Source organism: Lepidochelys kempii, chromosome 22 (assembly GCF_965140285.1).
Source record: "Lepidochelys kempii isolate rLepKem1 chromosome 22, rLepKem1.hap1, whole genome shotgun sequence".
Taxonomy (NCBI): domain Eukaryota; kingdom Metazoa; phylum Chordata; order Testudines; family Cheloniidae; genus Lepidochelys; species Lepidochelys kempii.
In genome coordinates this window covers 6,527,501-6,541,841 of record NC_136401.1, presented here as the reverse complement: position 1 = coordinate 6,541,841, position 14,341 = coordinate 6,527,501, and the positions used below count along the sequence as shown (strand labels likewise).

Here is a 14,341-nt window from a genome sequence, read left to right as displayed (position 1 = left end):
CCCATTTATTTGAGCACAAGCTTTTGTGAGCTTTTCGTGACGCATCCAAAGAAGTGAGCTGTAGCTCACGAAAGCTTATGCTCAAATAAATGGGTTAGTCTCGAAGGTGCCACAAGTCCTCCTGTTCTTTTTGTGAAATTTAAGATTTTAAAAATCCTGTGAGCATGAAATTTACCAAAATGGAGCATGAATTTGCTCAGACCCTGGCTGTGTGCCTACAGCCGCCTAGCCGTTGGTCCAGCCTGTTCCTAATGCAGAGAGTCGATAAGAAAGGGAGGTGCTGGCAGTTGGTGCTTGTTGTAAATGGGACACTGTCTGTATTCACACGGCCACTCTGCCCACGCATAGCGCAGCCGGGTGGCAGCGTCCCTGCAGCCAGGGCCGGACAGCGTCACTGTGTGGGCAGATGCAGACAGCATGGGTGCTGGAAGCCACTGACACGGCTCCTGCGCCAAGAGCTGGGACCCGTGAGAGCAGCACACCTGCCAGAAGAAGCACAGACCAGTCACGTGACCTTGCTCGGCAGCACGGGGCTGTAGCTCTGTTGTTTTCTGGCTTGGGCGGCTGCGGTGCTGCGCTCTGGGGTGGAGACTGCAGGGCTGCTCTGCAGTGCATGTGGCTGCTAAGGGCCCCACGCACCTCCCAGCTCAGCCTCATCTCCCCCTCGGACAGCAGGCTAGATCGCCCCTCTAGCCCCGGGCTCTGTCCACTGCAAACTTTTATTTCGACAGCTAGCCAGCATGCGGTGAGAGCTGCCTGCCCTGCTGACATCTGGCTGATGGTGCTGGAGGGGTCACGTGCCCCACGGACAGCACTCAGGCTAGCCCAGTAAGAGTGCAGCCCCTCTGCCCTGGGCGCTTGCCTTGAGCCATGCCGGGACCCCCACGCACATGCTCCTCACCTCAAAGATGCGGTCGTGCATTAGAAGCAGCTGGAGTTCCTGGCCATACGTGACGTTAATGAGGCCCCTGGCTCCATCCACCACGACTTTTGTAGGATATGGGCCTTGGAAGACCAGGTCTTTCTCTCCATATGCCACAGCTCGGGCTCCCAGGTGCAGCCGATATGCCACGGTCTGTTTATCCCGGGGGTGAATGCTGCAAAAAGGGAAGCACGGGGGAAATGATGGGGAGAGGGCAGGGAGCCACTTCCAGTGGTGCAGCCAAAGGCAGTGGCTCCTGAAACTCCACCTCTGCCAGCAGAGGGTGCCGTGTAGCTCCAGGGTGCCCTCACCCCACCCCAGCAGCAAAGAGCTTCGTCTAACCGGAGGATGAGTCAACGGGACCCTGCAGAGAGCAGCAGCTGGCTGGGGAGGTTGGTGGGGGAGTAGGTGCCGGAGGGAGCAGGTCTGCCAGGGAGGGGGACTGACTGAGACAGCGGCCAACCCTGGAGGTAAAGAAGTCAGCCATGGAAGGGGAGGGCACGAAGACAACAGGAGGCAGTCTAGTTCCAGGGGCAGGGAAAGGACTCCTGGGCAGACCCCCCCTGCACTGAATGGAAAGGGGGCACCCATCTGAAGAGACCAGGCTACCGAACAGATCCCAGCTCAGCTCCCCAGGCTGCTCTGGGGGGCAACGGGCCCCAGAGATCTGGCACCAGGCTCTGCGGTGATGTCCGTCGCCCCTTCCATGTACGCTGAGTACACCGACGCTGCAGGAACCTGTGTGCGAAACACACCTTGACCGGCCTCTCCACTAAGCCCTCTGCCCACTCGCGGTGGGCTGGTCGCTGGCTCTGAGCGCCTGCCCCCAGTACCTGTGTCCTTTACTGGCTCTCACAGCAGTGCACCCAAGCCCGCTGTGCCGCCCGGTACTTGACAGGGCTAGCGACCTATACATCTCCCCACCTCTCACAGGCGGGGAAGAACTCAGCGGGATGCAGCTGGGGAAAGCACAGTGAACAGATCTGGGAGGCCAGTGACATGGCGGTGGGGAGTGGCCCTGGAGCACTGTGCATTAGGGGATTTCTTCTCCCCTTTCGGCACTCCCTGTCCTCTTCCTCTCTCCCGGCCCTGCCCCACTCTCCTCCCACACTCCTCCCTGCTTCAGCCCCACCCCTTGGGCATGCGGAAAGGCCCTGGCACCTCCAGGCCAGGCGCTACAGAACGTCCTCTGGGCACACTGCAGGCTGCTGTGCAGGGAGTGGGCAGTTACCTGCCGTAGGGCGAGAGCTCGTCGCACAGATCCACCGCCACGGCCATGAAGGTGTTGGGCATTCTCTTGTTGGGCGCATAGCCGTAGTCAGCGGTCTGGTGCCACCGAATGCGGGGGAAACTGTCATCCCAGTCCTGGCGGCGGAACGTGGATAGCTGCAAAGATAGGGAGAGCTGGGAAAGAGCTGATCCCCCACCAGGGCCAGAGCCCCCCAGCCAGCCCTGCTTCCCAGTGTCCCACACACCAACCTGCCCCAGCAGAGGGCGGCCCAGGAGGCCCTGACTTGCGCCAGCAGCCCCGTACTAACTCCCCATGTGGAGAGTGGAGCTTCTGCTCCACCCCAGACCATGAGACATGGGGGCCAGGGGACGCCCCAGCCAGGCAGAGCGGGGTCACCATGGCATAGAGCAGCAGTTCTCAATCAGGGGTCTGGTTTCAGGGGGCCCACCAAGCAGGGCCAGCATCAGACTCACTAGTGCCCAGGGTGGAAAGCCGACTCCCCACCACCCTGAGGCTCAAGCTGAAGCCTGAGCTTCGCAGGGCCCCAGGCAATTGGCCTGCTTGTTACCCCCAGGGGCTTTTACATAGGGGGGCTGGAATAATGGGTACGGGGGGGGGGGCTGAGAGCCATTGAACCGAACTGTAAACCCTGCATAGGACGGAAACCACTTCAAGTCAGGGGGTGCTGCTGTACCCAGCACCTTCGCTTTTATAGGCAGAACAACCGTTGCGGCACAGGGGGGCCGTGGAGTCTTTATAGCGTGCGGGGGGCTCAGAAAAACAGGTTGAGGCCCCCGGGCACAGAGGGTGGCAGGCAGGCGGAGGAGGTGTGGTGGGCTGGGACAGACGGAGGGTGACCGGTGGGAAGGGCGCTGGGCGAGGCCCATCAGCAGGACTGCGGGCAGGGCACTAACTCGAAGGTCAGCTGACTCTCACTTCGTCCCCTCACGCCCTTTCCCTCCACAGCCCTGCTGAGCTCAGTCCTCCTCAGAGTGCACCTCTGACACTCCTCCACCCCAGCACTCGCCTCCTTCCTCCCCTTTCCTGCCAGTCCTCTCCCTCCACCCAGATGTTCCCTCTTTCCTCCTCCTCCCCAACTCACCTGAAGCCAGGAGAGTCTGGGGGTGAGGCAGAGGAGGGGACAGAGCAGGGGTGGCGTCTCTTCCCCCTTTCTCCTCCCAGTGCGTCAAGAGGGGAAGTAACAGGGTCTGAGATGTGGGGGGCCCTGTCTTCCCCCATCCCCGTTCTGCTGTGAGATAGAGACAGGAGCAGAGGAGCCAGCAGGGCAAAGACCCCAGCCAGAATGAAAAGGGGACAGGCAGCAGTGCCTGACTGCGCCCCAGGGGCAAGAGGGGTGTATCATCCCTTCAGCACAACTCACTCTCCCCCTACAAAGCCTCTGTGCCGGGACTTGGGGCCTATGGGAAAACCACTCCTGGGTCCATTAGTGTCAAGGAGTCAGCAGGAAACCTGTGATCAGACTGACTCAGCCCGGCCCTCCCTGCCGGTCCAGCACAGCACCAGGGAATGCTCTGCAGTGACGTGAAAGAAACGAGCAGCAAGCAGGAGCTGGATCTGAGCAGCGACTACTGTCTCCGTGGCGCGGTCAGTACCCTGGCTACCACTCACCTGGACAAACCCGAAGGGGAGGAGCGGCTGCGTTTGCCCATCAGACCCGGCGTGGAAGGCCTTGCGCCAGTCCGTGAGGAGAGCCGGGAATGTGCAGTTGTACAGATCTGGGTTTATGAAGGCGTTTGTTTCGCCTGCAGTGAGCACATGGGACAAGTGAGAGCTGGGTCCAGCACCCAAAGTGGCATGGCTGGTGCTGTGATACGCTGCCAGACTTACCCTGGTACCAGATAACGCCCGTGAGGGACATGTTGAGGAGCGGGTGGATCATCGCGTTCCAGAGTACAGAGGGCATGTCAGGGCCAGAAAGCAGCGTGGGAAGAAGAAACCTACGACACGAGACAAGCACTGATTGGTGGGGGGCAGCGGCTCACGCCACACAAGGTGACCGGCCGACTCCAGGTGGCATTGATCCCCTATGTTGGGCAATCACTGGATCTGTTCCTCGGGGACTGGATACACAGGACCAGAGGAGGTGAACCGTTTGGGGTCAGATTGACAGAGCTAAAAGCACTGGAAAAAGACGAGCTCAGCCTGAGGGAGATGCGATGGAAAAACAGCCTCTAGGGAAGGGGTTAAATGGTCACTAACGAGATGCAGTTACCAACTCCATCTGGGGTAATTCCAGCACGTCCCCGCTCCAGCCCTACCTGTGTCATTGCCCTAGCTGTGTCACACTCCCCCCCAGGGCAGAAAGCTGCCAAGCTCTGTACCAACCCACAGGGGAGGCTTTTCAGAGTGGAAAGTCAGGGCTTGAATTACTCCGGCACAGAATGAAATCGGGTTCAGGCTGGCCCAGCAAGGGCTGGAGGCAGTGGCCAGGGAAGCTTCAGGGGAGTGGGAGCAGTTCATTCAGATGGAATGGGTACGGAGTGGGCACTGAAGCGGGAAGGCATATACTTAGGGCCCTACCAAATTCAAATTCACAGTCCATTTTGGTCAATTTCATGGCCAAGGTTTTTTAAAATTAGTCAATTTCACAGTTTCAGATGTTTACATCGGAAATGTCATGGTGTTGTAACTGCGGGGGTCCTGACCCAAAAGGCGGTCATGGGATTGCCACCCTCCCATCTGCCCTGCAGCTGGCAGGCGCACTGCTTTCAGTGGGCAGCCAGAGAGGAAGGCTGCTGGCCAGGCACCCAGTTCTAAAGCCAGCACCACCACCAGCAATGCTGAAGTGAGGGTCGCAGGCTATGGGGAGGGGGTGGGCTACCATATGTCATAGAATCACAGAATCTCAGGGGTGGAAGGGACCTCAGGAGGTCATCTAGTCCGACCCCCTGCTCAAAGCAGGACTAACCCCAACTAAATCATCCCAGCCAGGGCTTTGTCAGGCTTCTCGTCCACTGTAGTCCCCAGTCCGTTTCTGTCCAGTTTTCCCGGCAGTCTCCTGCCCCAGTGGGAGGCTGACAGCTGGAGCTGCAGAGCTTCTTGCAGCTGGGGGAGGTTCCTGGAGATGGGTCGGACCTGCCCTGGGAGTGGCCCCTGCAAGTGAGGAGGAAGTCTGGTCCTTGTCCTTCCCCATCCCCAGCCAGGACTAGCAGCTGGAAGCTGTGCAGGGTAGGAGCCCCCAGCTGGGTGCCAGATTTCACGGGGAGATCAGATTTCACAGTCCATGACATGTTTTTCACAGCCCTGAACTTGCTCTCAATGTCCTCACCGTCTGGCGTTGCCTTTGAGCCCGCACTCGTGCAGCGCCCTTCTTGAGGACCAGGCCTCAATGCAGGTCCCTCCCCAGGAGGACTCCACCAATCCTATGGGGTACTGGAGCATCTCATACAAGTGACGGCCAAACAGCCAACACACAGCTGAGAAGTAGCTGAAGTTCCCATGACCCAAGTTTTCTGTTCAGGAAAGAGAAGGCAAATATCAGAAAACTGCAGGCGATGTGAACATCGGGGAGCTGCCAGAGGCAGAGTTGCAAGTGCTGGGGGACACCCCCTGCCAGGGAAATCCACCCTGTGGGAGGGCCAGTGCAAGGAGAGCGTCCACCTGGCCAGTGCTGTCTGATCCAGAGGAACGGTTCCAAGGGGAGGGGAAGTGTTAGGCTGAATATCAGGGAAGCCTTCCAGAAATGGGCACCACCTCTCAAGAGACGGGAGAGATTCCCGTGAGAAGTACCCTGCATAATGACAGGTTTCAGAGTAGCAGCTGTGTTAGTCTGTATTCGCAAAAAGAACAGGAGGACTTGTGGCACCTTAGAGACTAACCAATTTATTTGAGCATAAGTTGCATCTGATGAGGTAAGCTGTAGCTCACGAAAGCTGATGCTCAAATAAATTTGTTAGTCTCTAAGTTGCCACAAGTCCTCCTGTTCTTTTTCTGTTAGAAGTAGACACTGTAAAACATGCTGGAGAGAACAGCGTGCATTGATCCCAGGGGCTGCCTGGAGAGAACATTGCTGCTCCCTACACCGGCTTCCCACCCTTTCAAGGTCTTGGTCCTTATCTTCAAGGCACGCAATGGCCGAGGCCCAGCGTATCTAAGAGCCCCAAAGTCCAGGATGAAGGTGTGGTTGACAACTCCATTCCTCAGGCACAATGGAACTTTCTAGCACCATGGTAAAGCTGGTCTGTCCAGGAGACAGAGATTTCTCGGGGGCTGGGTCCAGACTCTGGACTGAACTCCCTCAGGACCATCACAAACCTCCCCACCTTCCACTCCAAGGGCCAGGTACATTCTCCAACCAGTCATTGCTAAGACACAGAGCAGCATGGCCACGTACAAACAACAACAAAACCACTCCCAAAGCAAACGGCTGCACTGCATGCATGATCCTGCCCTGGGAGAGGATGAGAGAAAGAATCAGCTGCTCATGACTGTTGCTAAATGTACAACTGGAAGGCGCTCAGATATTTGTGAGGGTGGGAGAAGAACCTATACTAGGGTGACCAGATAGCAAGTGTGAAAAATTGGGAAAGGGGTGGGGGATAATAGATGCCTATATAAGACAATGCCCCAAATATCAAGACTGTCCCTATAAAATCTGGACATCTGAACATCCCTAACCTATACACACTAGAACAAGTATGGTAGAAATCAGAGCTGGAAGAGAACACCTACAGGATTTTAAATTTATACATAGGGTTTGCTCTCTTTTGCTTCTTTATGTTGGATGAAGAAGGCCTGAAAGGTTCTTTCTGCTTGTTTTTTTACCTTAGCTACAGGCATCTGGTCTCGCCTGGTTAAACAACAGGGTTCTTGAAAGTCTCAGAGAACGTGTGTTGACCTTCTTGCCTCTACAGTAGGCTTTGGAGTTAAACAGGCTCTTTTTAAGGGGGATTTGTACAGACCCACTTTGTACTCACCAGCTGTCGGTATAGACCACTCCAAGTCAATCTTAGCCAGGTCCTGCAATTCCACTTCAGACTGAATAAGAGCGGCCGTGAACACACGGATATATGGATAGAGAGATGCCTCGGAGAGCTCCTTACTGGCATTGAGTATCTAGGAAACAAGCAGGGTGGTGAATCATCATGGCCTTTCCCACAGCAGTCCTGGCTGCTAACTGTGTGGTTAACATACAGTCTGCAGAGCTGAAACCCTGCAGCTCCCAGTGACAAATACTCTGGAGGGTGAGGTCACTTAGGAGTGCAAAACGCTGGAAAGTTGTGGAAGCTCCAGCCAGCATGGGAGAGATTTAAAACTAGACTGGACAAAACACTAGGAAAACTGAACTGGATTTCTATGATTCCTTGTAGCTCACTGAGCAAGCTTAATGTCTGACACGGACAGATCAAAAGGGAACAACTTTCTTTTCCTTTGGAGATAGTTACCAGGCCTGTCCCAACCCCTGCAAAGGCTGATGCCTCCTTACCTACTGGAGATTACCTGGGAAACTGTCATCTCCATGTTACTTTGCCCACTGCAAAGCCAGACGTCTCCAAAGTAGATATCCCGCAGCGTCAGATTCTTTGGCTCTTCCCTAGAATGCTGCTCTGCCATCACACTATAAGGGCCACCATGGTCCATAGGAGCCAGTACAACTTTCCAGGTCTCCGAGTGCTCTGAAACATGAAGCAAAGGACCCTGACTTTATAGCAGCAAGCACAGATCCCTGATTGGTATCAATCCAGCGAAACAAACAGAGGTTTTTATTAAATGAAAAGGGACATTTCATATTATGGTGCTTTAATAGGGCTAATTGTACAAAGCTGAAAACAATTATGAGCCAAAGCAGCTGGGAGGAAGAATTTAATTAGAAAAATATGTGCAATAATTAGGAATCATTTAAGAACATCTTACCCAATGCCCCAAAAGCCACAATCCCACAAATGAGGAAGAAGGCTGGGCCCATTAAAAAACCAAACAGGTTTAGAGGGGAAGTGAAGACAACTATAAAAACTAAAAAAAAACCATATAACAAATAGAAGAAAGGTGAAGTTGAGAATAATTAATATAAATCAGAAGTTAGGAATTGCAGAAAATTGATAAGGGAAGCAAATGGACACAAGCAGACATCTATGGCCAGCAGAGTCAAGGAGAAAAAGAAGGAGTTTTTAAAATGTATTAGGAACAAAAAAAATCCTGACAATGGTATTGGTCCATTACTAGATGGAAATGGCAGAATTATCAATGACAATGCTGGAAAGACAGAAGTGGTCAATAAAGATTTCCTTTCTGTATTTGGGGGGGAAAACAGATGATATAATCTAGGGCTGTTCCACCCATCACTAAGATGAACAAGTTTGTTCACATTTACGGGAGATAATGCCGCCCTCTCTTGTTTACAATTTCACCTGAAAATGAGAACAGGCGTTCGCGTGGCACTTCTGTAGCCGGCACCGCAAGGTCTTTACATGCCAGATACACTAAATATTCGTATGCCCCTTCGTGCTTCGGCCAACATTCCAGAGGACATGCTTCCGTGCTGATAATGCTTGTTAAAAAATAACGTGTTAATTAAATTTTGACTGAACTCCTTGGGGGACAATTGTATGTCTCCTGCTCCGTTTTACCTGCATTCTGCCATGTATTTCATATTATAGCAATCTTGGATGATGACCCAGAACACATTCGTTTTAAGAACACTTTCACGGCAGATTTGACAAAACACAAACATTGTACCAGTGTGAGATTTCTAAAGATAGCTTCAGCACTCGACCCAAGGTTTAAGAATCAGAAGTGCCTTCCAAAATTGGAGAGGGACGAGGTGTGGAGCATGCTGTGACGGGGCGTACCAGCCCCGCACTGGGCTGCCAAGGGCGGACCAATCATTGTTGGCCCAGGAGGCCACGCCCCCTCTTCCCTAATGCATATGCTCCAAGTGGAGAACTCAGATAAAAGGAGGCAGCCCAGGCCAGTCAAGGGGAGGCGGGGGTGAAGGAGGAAGGGAGTACACTGCTGGCTCCTGCAGAGGTACCTGCAACACCCCTGGCGGTAAAGTCTGGGGACCGGGTCTACCCACCAAACAACCCGCCAGCTGCGGAGACCGCCGTGGAAGCCGAACCACTGCCCGTTGAGGATGTTGCCTAAACTACGCCCCAGCCCCGAGAGCTGTGAGGCCTGTAGACTGATTGCTCGCTTGCCTTACCCCGCCCCAGGGTTGCAGCCTGCTTGCTGCTTTGCCCTGCCTACGGGGCTAATTCCACAGACTGTTTGATTTTTTGGTGGCTCAGAATCCAAGGATTACCTGTTTAGGTGACCCCGTGCGGGGGGCCGGGCCACAGCTGTCCGAAATCACCCACAGGGAAGCCCACGACCGAGTGGCGGAGTGGGCCACCCCTATACTGGACTGACAGGGTATAAAGAGCTTCTATATCCTGCTTTGGATCATTATCGAGCAGAACCTGTCATCAGCATGGTTGTCACCAGCATCACCTCTGGAATGGTGGTTGAAATATGAAGGGACATATGAATCTTTAGCGCATCTGGCATGTAAATATCTTGCAATGCCAGCTATAACAGTGCCATATGAAAGCCTGTTCTCACTTTCAGGTGACATCGTAAACAAAACACGGGGAGCATTATCTCTTGCAAGTGTAAACAAACTTGTTTGTCTGAGCGATTGGCTGAACAAGAAGTAGGACTGAGTGAGTCGACATTGTTTTTTTTTTTAATGCAGTTATTTTTTGTACAGTAAGTTCAACTTTCACAATGAAGAGATTGCACGACAGTACTTGTATGAGGTGAATTGAAAAATACTATGTCTTTTGTTTTTTACAGCACAAATATTTGAATAAATATAAAGTGAGCCCTGCGCACTTTGTATTCTGTGTGGTAACTGAAATCAATATATTTGAAAATGTAGAAAACATCCAAAAATATTGATATAAATAGTATTCTATTATCAACAGTGCAATTAATCACAATTAATTTTTTAATCGCTTGACAGCCCTGATATAATCTCATCATAGGAGGAGGATAACATGCTCCATTTCACTAGTTTCAGAGTAACAGCCGTGTTAGTCTGTATTCACAAAAAGAAAAGGAGGACTTGTGGCTCCTTAGAGACTAACCCATTTATTTGAGCATAAGCTTTCGTGAGCTACAGCTCACTTCATCGGATGCATACTGTGGAAAGTTTAGAAGATCTTATTATATACACACAAAGCATGAAAAAATACCTCCCCCCACCCCACTCTCCTGCTAGTAATAGCTTATCTAAAGTGATCGCTCTCCTTACAATGTGTATGATAATCAAGTTGGGCCATTTCCAGCACAAATCCAGGTTTTCTCACCCCTCCCCCCCCCATACACACAAACTCGTTCTCCTGCTGGTAATAGCTTATCTAAAGTGACCACTCTCCTTACATTGTGTATGATAATCAAGGTGGGCCATTTCCAGCACAAATCCAGGGTTTAACAAGAACGTGGGGGGGGGGGGGGGGGGAGGTAGGAGAAAACAAGGGGAAATAGGCTACCTTGAATAATGACTAAGTCACTCCCAGTCTCTATTCAAGCCTAAGTTAATTGTATCCAATTTGCAAATGAATTCCAATTCAGCAGTTTCTCACTGGAGTCTGGAGACTGGGAGTGGCTTAGTCATTATGCAAGGTAGCCTATTTCCCCTTGCTTTTTTCCTACACCCCCCCCCCAGACGTTCTTGTTAAACCCTGGATTTGTGCTGGAAATGGCCCACCTTGATTATCATACACAATGTAAGGAGAGTGGTCACTTTGGATAAGCTATTACCAGCAGGAGAGTGAGTTAAGGGGGGGGGGGGGTGAGAAAACCTGGATTTGTGTTGGAAATGGCCCACCTTGATTATCATACACATTGTAAGGAGAGTGATCACTTTAGATAAGCTATTACCAGCAGGAGAGTGGGGTGGGAGGAGGTATTTTTTCATGCTTTGTGTTTATATAATAAGATCTTCTAAACTTTCCACAGTATGCATCCGCTGAAGTGAGCTGTAGCTCACGAAAGCTTATGCTCAAATAAATTGGTTAGTCTCTAAGGTGCCACAAGTCCTCCTTTTCATTTCACTAGTGTCGCTGGAGGGTATTAAACAGAGGCTACTGCAGTTCGATATTTTAAAATCAGTTGGTACAGATAATCTACGTCCAAAAGTTTTCAAAGAGCTGGCTGAGCAGCAGACTGGGCCACTGATGTGGGTTTGTAATTCGTCTTGGAGCACCAGGGAACTTCCAGAAGACTGGCAGAAAGCTAATGTGCCAATTTTTATAAAGGGTACACAGGTCGACCTAGGTAATTATAGGCCTGTCAGCCGGACTTTGATCTCAGTCAAGATAATGGATTAATAAACTATCGGAAGGTAACGTAATTCATGCAAATTGACATGGGTTTAAGGAAAATAGATCTGGTCAAACAAATTTGATTTTTTTTATGAGATTGCATTTTTAGTTGATCAAGGTAATAGCACTGACGTAATATACTTAGACTTCTGCAAGGCATTTGACTTGGTACAACATGACATTTTGATTAAAAAAGTCAAATGATATAAAATTAACATGGCACACATTAAATGGATTTAAAACCTGCTGATGGCTCTCAAAGTGTAACTGTAACTAGAGACTCATCATCACCACGCATGTGTGCTCCAGACAATTGTCAGTTATTGCAGAAAGCAAACAGGGACTTGGGAAGTTGGGACTAGAACACGCCTCCTTCACTTCCTTGTACCTCTTGGGCTACTGGAGAAGCCCTCTAACTAGTACAGCTCCCTATCCTCTCTGAAGGTCAGATGGCAATAACACAAAGCCAAGAAATCATAGAGGACACAGGGTTCGGTGCCACATTCCCCCACTGCCTGGGAGCTCGTCTGTAGGACATCCACTTGGCTGCTGAAGTGGATAGGTGCTATTGTTTGGGGGATGTTTCCTGGCCCTCATCAGAGGCAGGGAGTGGGGGCAGAGAAGCCCTGGAAGCTGTGTGGTCATGGGGAAGTGCAAAGCAGTAGGAATCTGAGATTTATTTTATTACCTTCAACTTGTGCCATTTTCTTCATTATTACTTTGCTGTCTTTGGAAAGAGACAGGGTAACATTAGCGCCAGATTCCCCGTAGCCCCATACCACTGCGCCGGCTGGTTTCTTCTGTAATACCATGTGGTCACCATAATAGGATGCAAAGCGAAACGTCACACCTAGGATCCACAAAAATGTCATGATCAGCCTGTCAATATTTTACTCCTCACACAAATGCCAAACCCCTTATCCTCAACGGGGTATGCACTGGGAGGTAGGTAGGTAACTGTTAGGAATTTCTGTCTATAGCTGTCATTTTGTGAAACAGAGTTAATGAAGCATATTATGGGGAAACAAACACACAGTGCTCTCCCATGACAACTTTCCTTTTGTTCTTTCTTACTTTTAGAAAAAGGGAAAACACAAAATAAGTCTGGAGATGGCAGCACACAGTGGCTATTGATTTTGTTGTGACACCTACAATATTGATGTTGAGATAATACAGCATGTTTGAGCCAAAAATCATTCAAATAAAGGAAACAAACCAACAAAAATTGATCATCTTCTGACAGCATAAACTGCTAATAAATACATATTATTATATACTGTCTTGCAAGATGCTCAAATATCAGCATGATACAAATACCAAGACAGATAAGGAGAAATAGGAAAAACATTGTGTACTATAAGCTACTCTGTTAAAAAGCCACATGTCAATTGTAAACACTGCTTCTAGCATGTAACAATTAAATGAGCAAGATATTGAGGAGGATAAATAGGTCCAGGAGTTGGGAACTGAAGATCTTTAATTTCTGGAGTCATCAAAAGTTAATTCCACAGAATTGGGAAAAAAAAAATTCTTTCTCCACTCGAAGTACTCGAAGAAATCACAATATTGTACCAATGCTGTAAATATGATGATGGTCGGAATCTAATAAATAATTGGGACCAACTTGTGACAATAGTCATAGAAGTTCAGATGTGTATTACCAGGGCCCTGTTTATTCGGCTCCCGCTGAATTTACCACAGAATTCACACTCTGCCCATCTGTCACGGAATCCGCCATTTCTAGAAACTGAACTTCCATATAAAAATAATTGTGTTTCTCTTTTTCTCATGATTGTGATGATAACCCTGAAAACATGAACTGCATGTAACCAATGCAATGCTGTCTTCCAGAATCTGCAGCAGGGACTCGGAGAAGTGTAACCAGCCCCATCTCTCAGTGGAATGTTAACTCTAGAATCCTCAAGATGACCATCTAAAAATTTCAATATCTAGATAATGTACTTACCTCACGATCCCAAACCACCTCCCTTACCATCCCAGGGGTCCAAAGCCCCAGATGGCCACACATCCAAGTACCACCCGCTTACTTCCCTGATGTGCCTATTGGCCAACACAAGAATCTGTGCATACTGCCAACTGACAATGCAGAAACAGCATAAAACAAATGGAATTTAATAGCACAGAGGAGATTGCGTTAATGGGATTAGTCACTTTCATAATTAATTCGATAACAACCCTTCATTTTTCATTTAAATGAAACTACCATTATTTCCAGTTTGGCACACCAAAGCCCTGCATAATTCAGAGCAACAGAAGCAAACAGACTCTTAAAAGAACATGTTACAGAAAAACAAGTCTGAAGGAAAAAGAGTTACTGAAGGAGCAACACATGAGGGTCAAGCAGGATGAAGGGAGAATGAGAACAAGGGGGAAATCCACGGGAACAGACAGGGGCTTTTACAGAAATTTTGCCTCCTATAAAATTTTGTCTCATTTAATGAGGGAAGCAAACCCAAAACAAACCAACCAAACAAAAAAGCTGAAAATGGTAATGAAGGAAGGGGCAGAGGGGTCCCCAAATCTGACCTCTCAGGGGTATTCTACATGCTAACTTTTTTTCTTGTTAGATTGAGACATAAGTCCCCATCCAGAAGGCTTCCAAAGGGGCGGAATATCTCAGTGAGATTTTTAGTGCAACCACAGAAGCCTAACCAACTTGCCTCTCTCAGGTGTTCCCTGGAAGCAGGAAAGTCTGGACAGAGAGAAGGAAAGTTCTCCGCTGCAGGGCCTCTCTGATTTGTCACTAGAAAATCAGTTTTGCTTCTCATGTTCTCTCGCTTTCCAGGCAACACTTTTCATGCACATGATATGACCCTCGGACAGTGTCAGGTGGGGAGTTTG

At 50.0% G+C, this 14,341-nt stretch overlaps 1 protein-coding gene across 2 annotated transcripts in view; it reads right to left on the bottom strand.

The window, feature by feature from the left end:
- Nucleotides 1–19: 19 nt before the first annotated feature.
- SIAE (sialic acid acetylesterase) overlaps nt 20–14,341 on the bottom strand; it is a 16,886-nt gene continuing 2,564 nt past the window's right edge. Inside the window, exons 3-12 of one of the 2 annotated variants that reach the window (XM_073321038.2) lie at nt 12,168–12,329; nt 7,614–7,789; nt 7,091–7,229; nt 5,443–5,626; nt 4,002–4,111; nt 3,783–3,916; nt 2,154–2,308; nt 1,532–1,660; nt 902–1,097; nt 20–482 (exon numbers count right to left, since the gene is read on the bottom strand). In XM_073321038.2, coding sequence (XP_073177139.2) covers nt 249–482; nt 902–1,097; nt 1,532–1,660; nt 2,154–2,308; nt 3,783–3,916; nt 4,002–4,111; nt 5,443–5,626; nt 7,091–7,229; nt 7,614–7,789; nt 12,168–12,329 — 1,619 coding nt within the window. In that variant the 3' untranslated portion in view covers nt 20–248. The remainder of the gene's footprint in view (nt 483–901; nt 1,098–1,531; nt 1,661–2,153; nt 2,309–3,782; nt 3,917–4,001; nt 4,112–5,442; nt 5,627–7,090; nt 7,230–7,613; nt 7,790–12,167; nt 12,330–14,341) is intronic. The other variant, XM_073321039.2, reaches the window with a different exon arrangement.